General features: G+C 47.4%; 1 protein-coding gene across 1 annotated transcript in view; it reads right to left on the bottom strand.

Moving 5' to 3' along the window:
* The window catches only part of Narf (nuclear prelamin A recognition factor), a 16,257-nt gene extending 11,217 nt beyond the window's left edge, over nt 1-5,040 (bottom strand). Inside the window, exons 1-4 of the mRNA XM_005350915.2 lie at nt 4,940-5,040; nt 3,578-3,695; nt 3,479-3,484; nt 2,401-2,431 (exon numbers count right to left, since the gene is read on the bottom strand). Of these exons, the coding sequence (XP_005350972.1) occupies nt 2,401-2,431; nt 3,479-3,484; nt 3,578-3,695; nt 4,940-4,966 (182 nt within the window). The 5' untranslated portion in view covers nt 4,967-5,040. The remainder of the gene's footprint in view (nt 1-2,400; nt 2,432-3,478; nt 3,485-3,577; nt 3,696-4,939) is intronic.
* Nucleotides 5,041-9,869: the final 4,829 nt, after the last annotated feature.

Below are 9,869 nucleotides of genomic sequence, written 5' to 3'. Positions count from 1 at the left end.
ATCCAGCTGCAGGGCATTTTAATTAGAGACTGATGGAGAAGGGCCTATTTTGAGTGGTGCCTTCCCAGGCTGGTGGTCCTGGGTTCTCTAAGAGAGCAGGCTGAGCAAGCCATGATGTGCAAGCCAGTAAGCAGCACCCCTCCATGGTTTCTGCATCGGCTCCTGCCTCCATGTTCCTGCCCTGTTTGAGTTCCTAACCTGGCTTCCCCTTCAATGACTCACTAAGATGTGGAAGTATGAGTCAAATAAATCCTTTCTTCCCAAATTTGCTGTTGGTCATGGTGTTTCATCACAGTAATAATATCCCTAATAGGAATGTATCTATGTATGTATCTATGTATCTGTCTATCTATCTACGTGTATTAGGACTGAACCTAGTACAAGTGTTCTACCATTGAGCTATTCATTCAGTCATTCATTCATAGACAAAGTCTTACTAAGTTGCCCAGCGTGGTCTTGAGCTCACTTTGTAGCCTCGGCAGACTTTGAACTTGCAGTTCTCCTGCCTCGGTTTCCCAGCAGTTGGAACTACAGGCCTGCACCATCAGTTCCAGCTGACACCATACCTTATTAAGATTCAAGACATGGAAGAAGTCCTTGGCACTCTGCTGGGAAAGCTGGACTCCTTCCTCCACAGTCACACAGCTGTCACATGCCAGGCAGTCACTCAGAAATATCTTAGCATCTGCCAGCTTGTGGAATTCTCCCTTCTAGGAAAGAAAATGGTGTTAACATTGTTTATTTTTCTTTCTTCCTTTTCTTTTCTTTTTCTTTTTTGTTTTGTTTTTTTTGTTTTTTTTTTGTTTTTTTTGTTTTTTCAAGACAGGGTTCCTCTGTGTGGCCTAGAATTTTAGAGTTCGATCTGTAGACCAGGCTGGCCTCAGACTCAGAGATCCACCTGTTTGCTTTTATGTTTCATTTTGTTTCGTTTATTTTTTGGTAGCGCTGTTTCTCTAGGGAGGGTAACTACATAAGCCCAATAAAGAAAAAAATCTACACTAAACATGGAGACAAAGTCATGCCTGAATGCCTGAAGTGTCAAGCGGAGCTACTGACAATGGTCGCCGTTCTGAACAGCTCACGGCACTGGAGGCACTTGTCATGGCACAAGGCCCCTGACGGCACTTAGCAGATGAACAAGGGTGAACTAGCCCCAGTGTTATCGTGTGGAAAGATGATACTCCTGCCTGCTGCAAACTGGCCTGACGGCCATCTCCTCCTTCCACCCTTCCTCTCCAGTGCCTGTAACAAGCCTCAGGTTTCCCTGCCGAGCTCTTCCAGCTCCACGGTGCTGAGCAGACTTTCCATACAGTCATGATGGCTTGAGGTTTCCACCTGTGTGCAACACAGACCTCAGCTCCCAGCTCTGAACTGCCCCACTCCCATCTCAGTAAAGGGGTGCTGAACACCTGTGCCCCACCCTTGTCCTTCTCAGTCCCCAGAGGAATCCACTAAAGCACGAGCCACATTCCCACTGCTCAAAGCCTCTGACGGCACTCGCTCAGAACAGGGGCCACAGCACAGCTCTCGCCTGCCTTGCCCTGCCCTGGCCTTCTCAAGGGCTCACGTTCAGCCACGCTGGTTTTGTTCTTGAATTCTTCCACAGGAAATATCCCAAAAGAGCTCTCACTCACCTCTTGGCCCTAACAGAGCTGGCATCCTGATGTTTATTTTCAGTGTCCACTCCCACACTGTCAACTTGCTTGTCCCTCCCTCATGAACTCACAGAGGCTGGCAACTTAAGTTCCTTATGCTGCCCAGCACCTCTAGAAGGTGCTTAGGAGCTAGAGGTGTGGGTGACTGACACACCTCTCCTAGCAAGTGCAAGGTTCTAGGTTCAGATTGTATTAGTAATAAATAAAATAAGCCAGGAGATGACGGCACGTGCCTTTAATCTCAGAACTCCCGAGGCAGAGAAAAGATCACAGAGCTCAAGGCCAGCATGGTATAGACCAAGTTCCAAGCCATAGGGATGCTTAGTGTGGCACTGCCTCAAGAGAGAAAAGCAAGCAAACAGAAGCTGGAGATGGCTCAGCAGTTAAGAGCACTGGTTGCTCTCTCAGAAGACTCAGGTTCAATTCCCACCATCCAAACAGTGGTTAGCAGCCGTCTGTAATTCCAGTTCCAGGGGACTCAAAACACTCTCTTCTGACCTCAGTGGGCACCAGGCATTTATGTGGTGCAGACATCCGTCTGATGCTCCATCCTACCTTGAATTCTCACCTTAAGGGCTCAGTCTACCAACCCTTCCCCAAGTATGTCCACACTACATTGCTCAGGTACTGGTTAGATGGTGTTCAGACTTATCTCGTCCTCACCAAAACCCTGGGAGGGAAGGAAGCCAACTCCCCACAACGCTGATAAGAAACAAGGCCTCAAAAGATTGTGGGTTTATTTCACGTTGTTTGGAGATCGAATTTTGCTGTACAGTCTAGGCAAGCTTCAAACTCATGACACTGACACCCGGCCTCTACTTCTCAGGTGTGTGCTCGTATCCAATGGGATTAGATTTCTTTCCAACACCACGCAACAGGGTGTAGGCATGAGGGAGCAGTCCTGGTGTCTAAAGCACAGGCCCAAACTGACCCAGAACTCCAGGGGTCACTGCTGTTCCCCAAAGGCTCAGTTTCCAAAGCACAGTAATGGCACACCAGAGAGCAAGAGCTATGCCCATCAGATTAAACAGAACATCAGAACTACTAACTCTCCCACGTTATTAATTCTCCGCTTATATAAAAAAGCTGTTTTTGTACACTGACTGATTGCTTGCCTAATAGTGTGTAGTGGGGAGCTAGAGCCATGGCACACATGTTGGTGTGGAGGTAGAAAGGCAACTTGAGAATGTCCTTTCATGTCATCTTGTGTTCATATGTCACTCATAGGTCCTGGGAATCACACTGAGATCCTGAGGCTTGGTGGCAAATTTCTTTACCAGTTGAGCTATCTAAATAGCACTAAAATTAATATGTCTGTTTGTGACTGAGCTCAGGGCCTCACACTAGCTAGCCAACCAGTCTGTTGACTTAAATCCTTATCTCTCGGTTATTGTTTCTGGGACAAGGTTTCATTGTATAGCTTAGACAGGACTCAAACTGGGACTTCACTGGTATGCCACCATACCTAACTAGTCCTAATATTTTCTAAGGGAACAGTGACCGTAACTTTCTCTGTGAATCCAGAACATGGCAGGACACATGCAGAGATAGGCAAATGCCCCCAGAGCATGAAGTAAGGTAGGTATAAAACCCAGTGATGTGTAATAAATACAAAACAAGCATCGCTGTGGTGAACTCAAGAAACAGCCACCTAAACAGCAAGCTTAAAGAATCACGAAACTTGAGTTAGGTCTTTTCACATGTTACAGAATCTAAATCCCTTCCACGTCACAGAACACAGGTTTCAACAGCTCACCAGGATGTCCCTCTTTCTCACGGAGGACCTGGCCTGGTGTGTGAGATGACTCAAGACTGGCCTATACACGGCCCTTGCCACTTCTTACTTCAATCTTTCTTAGTGCGTGAAGTGCAAGGCGATATGAACTCCCGACAGGAGACAACGCAGCAGCAGCTCCCCCCACTCACATTAGGTCGACACAAACTCAAATGTTTACTTGCCTCTTCCTTCTCTTGGGCTGGACTTGATGAATCAGTGGACACATTCTCCTGGTCATCAGTTTTTGATTTCTTACTACATTCCTAAAAAAAAAAAAAAAAGAAAAGAAAAGAGGGGATGGAGAAAGACAAGAAAATGTTAGAAAGGGAACTTTCTTCTTCTATTTTCTTTATTTTAGCTTTTGTTGAGATCAGGTCTCTCTATATAGCCCTGGCAGTCACTATGTAGAAGGGGCTGACCTCAAGCTCACAGAGATCCTCCTGCCTCTGCCTCCTGAGTGCTAGAATTAAAGTGTGTGCTACCACACCAGGTTTTAAAAAATGAGATAGGCTCTTGATAAATTGCACTGTCTAACGTTTAGTTTGTGATCTCCTGTCTCAATCTCTCAAGTACTGGGATCACAGGTGTGTACCACCAAGCTCAGCCAAGAATAATTTAGCATGATTCTCTCCATTATCAAAACACAAAACATATCCTGAACAGTTAAGTCATACTTCTAGAAACCCTTTCTACAGAAATAAAATCACCCATATTTAAAGATGGATACATATAAACACACACCTCCATCTGCACTGTTTTACTAAGAACAGATATAACCCAATGGATACCAAAACACTTAGATGTGGCTATCACACAAGAATACAGGTGATTCCCTGAAAGACGTTTAATTACCACTTACAGTGAGAAGTAAAAAGGAACAACTTATGGGGTGTTTGGATATGATACAATCCCTGTCAAAAAGAAAAAAAAAAAAAGGTTCCTGCACATGCATCACATGGCTATCCCATGTGGAACCAAGTGTGGCGGCTGTCAGTCATTTCAACCGCCCAGCAGAGCAGGACAGGAGGGCCTGCCCTTAATTCCTTCTCCGCTCGTTTTCATCGATACTATAAGTATGCTGGTTTGTTGTCTTTTTTTTTTTTTTTTTTTTTCGAGACAGGGTTTTTCTGTGGCTTTGGAGCCTGTCCTGGAACTAGCTCTGTAGACCACCAGGCTGGTCTCGAACTCACTGAGATCCGCCTGCCTCTTGTCCTTGTTTTAATATAAGAATCATCAAGGCATTTCTGATCACTGCATTAAGCCTTGACTTCCACGGAGCCAGCGTGCCAGGACTGAGATGGAGCACTGACCCCACAGAGAGTCCCGCGGTGCAGCCGCCCGCAGTGGCCCGCAGCCAGCTCGCCGCCCGGTCAGTCCCGGGCAGACAGGTGACGGCTACCAGAGACTGACAGGACAGAAAGGAAGGTGCACGCGGCCGAGCCCGACCCGCGGCACGGTCCGCACGGTCTTGGCTTTCGCCCCCGGTCCCACCGGACGCCGCACCCACCTTCCGTGTGCAGTGCTCACACTTCATCTGGAGCGGGAGTGGCGGGAGGCCGACACCCTCAGCTAAGCCAAACGAGGAAGCCTGGAACACCGCCGCCTGCCGCCGGCAAGCGACCCGCGACCCTTTGTTGTCTTCATCCGCCGGGGCCACGCCCCCGGGACGGTGGTAGACCAATGAGAGAGTCGAAACAAGATGAGTCACGCCCCTGGACCAATGAGACGAGTGCGAGGGTGGTATGGCACACCCACGCCTCCTCTTCCGTCTAGGCCAATGAGAGGCCCAGGAAGTGGCAGGTCCCTCCCCAGAGCCAATCAGAAAGTGGGGGAGGGGCTTTCCTTTCGGCTGGAAGTTGACGGGCCGCGGGAAGGTCTGCCGGTGAGAGCGGCCACGGTAGGCGGAGGCGGCGGAAAAAGTGCGCTGGCCGAGCGGAGGACGCGGTCCGCGGCGACTGCAGAGCGCCTTGCGCGGAGGCCGAGGCCCTGCCGCCTCGATGAAGCCACTGCAGCTCCTCGAGGGCGGGGTAGGCGCCGCCCTCTGCCACCGCCATGACCACCCAGCCAAGCCTCACGTAGGCTGGTGCGGTAAACGTGCACATGCGCAGCAGGCTTGCGTCGCTTTGTGAGCTTGGCTGAGTCTGGAGGGCAGACTGAAAGTAGGCTGACCTTGAAGGTTGGCATGGAATACCTTACATCACTTACAGTTAAGAAAATGCTAAAATTCTGCCGGGCATGGTGGCGCACACCTTTAGTCCCAGCACTCGAGAAGGCAGAGGCAGGCGGATCGCTGAGTTCGAGGTCACTCTAGTCTGCAAAGAGAGAGTTCCTGGACGGACAGCCAGCCACCCAGCGCTGTGCGGAGAAACCCTGTCAAAACAAACAAACAAACAAACAAAAACAGTCTGGTAGCATAAGCAGGAATGTTGGTGAATTTTTTAAAAAAAAGTTTTTAGAGACAGGGTTTCTCTATGTAACAGTCCTAGCTGTTCTTGAACCCCCAGAGATCCGCCTACCTTTGCTTCCTGAGTGCTGTGCTTAAAGGTGTGTACCACCACCACCCGACTTTTTTTTTAAGGTTTATTTTTTTTTATTATGTATAGTGTTCTGTCTACATGTATGCCTGCAGGCCAGAAGAGGGCACCAGATCTCAGATGGTTGTGAGTCACCATGTGGTTGTTGGACTCAGGACCCTTGGAAGAGCAGGCAGTACTCTTAATCTCTGAGCCTTCTCTCCAGCCCTCTATTGGTGTAGGTTTGTAATCTCAGCACTCAGGAAGTTGAGGCAAGAGAAAGGTGAAATCAAAGCCAACCTGTCCTACACTGCTACACAGTGAGACCTGTCTCAAAGGCAGACTAATCGCCTTATCCTTTCATTGTGACTCTGGAATCTACTGGAAAAGACCAAAGACTTAGACTCAACTCAAATTTAGAGTAAATGGATTTATTTTTACTGTCACCAGAAGGATGTCACCCTTAGAGGCAAACAGCATGCTGAAAGGGGCTAAGTGAAGGGTTTATAAAGGTGGATATCAAAGGTATGCATTACAGTTATCTAGGGAATCCACGGCTGGGCAGGAACATTGCTTTTTCTCCCTTCATTACAAAAGCAAAATGCAAACAGTTAATCCCTCACAACAGCAACACCATTATATCCGTGTGTGTGTGTGTGTGTGTGTGTGTGTGTGTGTGTTTCTCTGTAACATTCGTGTTTTGAAACTCATGGTTGTTGACCAGGCTAGCCTCACAGAGATCTGGCTGTGTCTGCTCCCACCCCCTCCCCGTGCCTTTATCCTGTTCTTACCCCATCTGCAGGCCACAAGGATGTCACAAGCATTACAGGGGTCAACAGCCCTAAAGGAATGCCTGGTGCCATAATAAGTGTCTTTAGCCATCACAGGGGAGTTAAGTGTAAATTATTACACAGTACAGAGCACTCCGGGGAAAGTGTCTCTAATGAGTGGGATACAGCCGTTTGTTTCTGGGTGGGCAGTCACACAGTGCCATCAGGCTAGGGCTGGTTGTCACATCCTGGTTTCAGTATCTTGTGTGATGTTTTACTCTTTTGGCTTTTTGGAGGGCCCGCCACCCAGCTCCCAGATCGCACAAATACTATACCACTATACCCTGTCCCAAACATAAGTAAACAAATCTAAAAAATAGAAGTAAATATTCTGTACTGAGCTCCAGCCTTAGCCCTGCAAGATGTTTTCTTATGGCATACTGAACTCTTTGTAGACATGTGCTTACTTCTTACTTTGCAGTGTTGTATGACAGAATTCTGCCTGGGGAGACACAACATGCATACACGTCTACTTACCCCAGATAGGGAACCCGTAACAGACCTAAGTATGGATATTAACAAAGTCCAACTTGGCTTTATTAGATTACTTGCAGGAGTATAGGTGAGGGGTTACTTATAGGAGCAGAAATGATCAAAAAAACAGCTGCATCACCAAAGCCAACAATAGCCTGGGTGAGGGTTCACAGGAAACCTGGAGCACACTCCACAGCCTGCAGGCAGCTCAAGAGGCTGGAGAGTGTCCTTCCCAGGTGCCTCAGTTGGTCTAAACATCTTCCAGGTAGCTGGTCTGGTCTGAGACTCTTCTTTGCAGCTCAGCATCCTTCTGAGAGACTGTCTCGAGCAGGGAAAAGGCCTAGTGAATCTGGTTATTTCAGAAGCTATTCTGAGTTACCTTCCTGCTTAAGGAGCTTCCTACAGGATGGAATGGGATTTTTTGGTGTTTTCATTTTTGTTTTTCAAGATAGGATTTCTCTGTAGCTTTAGAGCCTATCCTGGAACTCGCTCTGTAGACCAGGCTGGCTTTGAACTCACAGAGAACTACCTGTCTGCGTCCAGAGTGCTGGGATTAAAAGCGTGTGCAGCTGGTCAGCTGGTTTTCAATCTACCCTTCAGACCCTCAACTACACTCACAAAACTGGACTTTCTGCATGCATGCAAACAAATGCTCAATCACTAAACGCCACACCAGAGAACAATTTTAGCTTACTGCATTGGTACTTTCAATGTTCCGGCTCGAGGGGAAGGCTTCCCCAATGGAAGTGTTACAGCTCTATCCTGAGAGGAAAGGTTTTAAAGGGGCACTAGCCCACTTGAGCATGTGGCTCTGGAAGACCTTGTTCTTCTCTCCATTCCCTCTGCTTTGCTAAAAACTGTTAGATTACATTCCTAAAGCTAGCCACTAAGGTTTTCCTCCTGGTCACTTCCTCCTCCTGAGGAAAGTCCAGCAATCGAAAGCCCCCTTTGGTTAACCTAATTAACATGTCCAATTAAAGTTAACACCTCATCCTAACATGGGTTTCCCCTTTACCTTTATAAACTGTCATTTGCCTGTGTGCCACATCTGTCTCCTCTCCATCCAAAGGCAGCCCTTTGTCCCTCCAGGATAAATACTCCTACCCTCTTTCTTTATCGCCTTCCCCTTCTCCTTCATTCCTAAATCCTTTACCACCACACCCTAGCTCATCATAGCACGTAACACATAACCTCCCCTCCTCTTTTGTAAAAATCACACCTGCAAGGTCATTTGCTGCTGTTTTGTGCGTAAGTCAGAGAGCAGCCACTTTAACTTTTCCCCCCACTTAATAAAGGATCTCTGTAAGAAAACAGGTGTTTGGATGTGGTTTGTGCTTAACCCGGGGTCTGGGAGGAAGCCGCTGCTGTTGGGGGGGGGGTGTCTTTCAGGCTTCTCCAACAGAAGTGTTACAGCTTTCCTCGGTGGGGAAAGATTTCCCCAATACAAGTTTGGCAGCTCTGAGGGAATTCCCATGCCCATGTTACAGCTTGGAAGGCATCTCCAATGGAGCTATTGCAGCTCTGAGGGGAAGGCTTCCCCTATGAAAGTGTTGCAGCTCTGAGGGGAAGGCTTCCCGGCAGTTTTGAGCCAAGGAGTAACACAAAGTCACACAGCACAACAAACCTCACACATGGTTTATTGGGAGAAGTACGAGAGGGTTATTGCCTCTGCTCAAGTGAGAAGCAGCAGGGAACTGAGCAGGAGACAGGTTTATATAGGAAGGAGGAGATTTCCAGGGTGAGAACTGGTGAGATTTAAAGCCAAGCCCAGGGATAGGTGGACTGTTTAGCTATAAGGGATTGATGTTTTTTCATACTCAGAGATTGGTGGGTTAATAGGTTTTCAAACCTGGAAGTGGGCTCAGACCTTAACAGGTACAGGGAGAGGTGTCACCTACAACAAACCTACCAGGAGAAATAATTTATTACTAGGCTGTGTGAACTCCAAAGTTAGTGATTTAAAAAACTGGCTGAGCGGGGAATATAACCTAAAGCAGCTGGGTGTGTTGGTACATGCCTTGATTATCAGTGCTTGAGAGGAAAAGGCAGGAGGACCTCTGAGTTTGAGGTCAACCTGGTCCACATAAAGAAACCATTCAAGCTGTAAAACTCAGCCACATACCACTGTAATGGCTAAAGTTATGTTGATAACTAACATTAATTTTTTTTTTTGTTTTGCTTTGTTTTGTTTTTCGAGACAGGGTTTCTCTGTAGCTTTGGAGCCTATTCCGAAACTTGCTCTGAACACCAGGCTTGCCTCAAACTCAAAAATTCACCTGTCTCTGTCTTCCAAGTGCTGGGATTAAAGGCATGCTCGGCTGCTAAAGTTAAGTTTAAAAGTTTTAAATTTCTGTGCTTAAGAGAACTATAAAGCAAAGTTAATTAGACTTCCAAAAGTTAAGGGCTGTTAAGGGTTAATTGTTTCCTGCTGTTTCAGCTTCTGTAATAAATACTTATTTTGGACAAGGGGACCTTCTGGTCACATTAGAACAGAATATAACCTTGTATTCTTTGCCGTCAAAAACTCCTGGCTGAGTTGGCTGGGGCTGCATTCAGGAATGAGTGCCAGCTATAGAGCTAGTCTAGAGCTAGCGTCTCTTTGAGCTGGGAGTTGGTGGCG

Source organism: Microtus ochrogaster, chromosome 7 (assembly GCF_000317375.1).
Source record: "Microtus ochrogaster isolate Prairie Vole_2 chromosome 7, MicOch1.0, whole genome shotgun sequence".
Taxonomy (NCBI): Eukaryota; Metazoa; Chordata; class Mammalia; order Rodentia; family Cricetidae; genus Microtus; species Microtus ochrogaster.
This window is presented reverse-complemented; position numbering and strand designations above follow the sequence as displayed.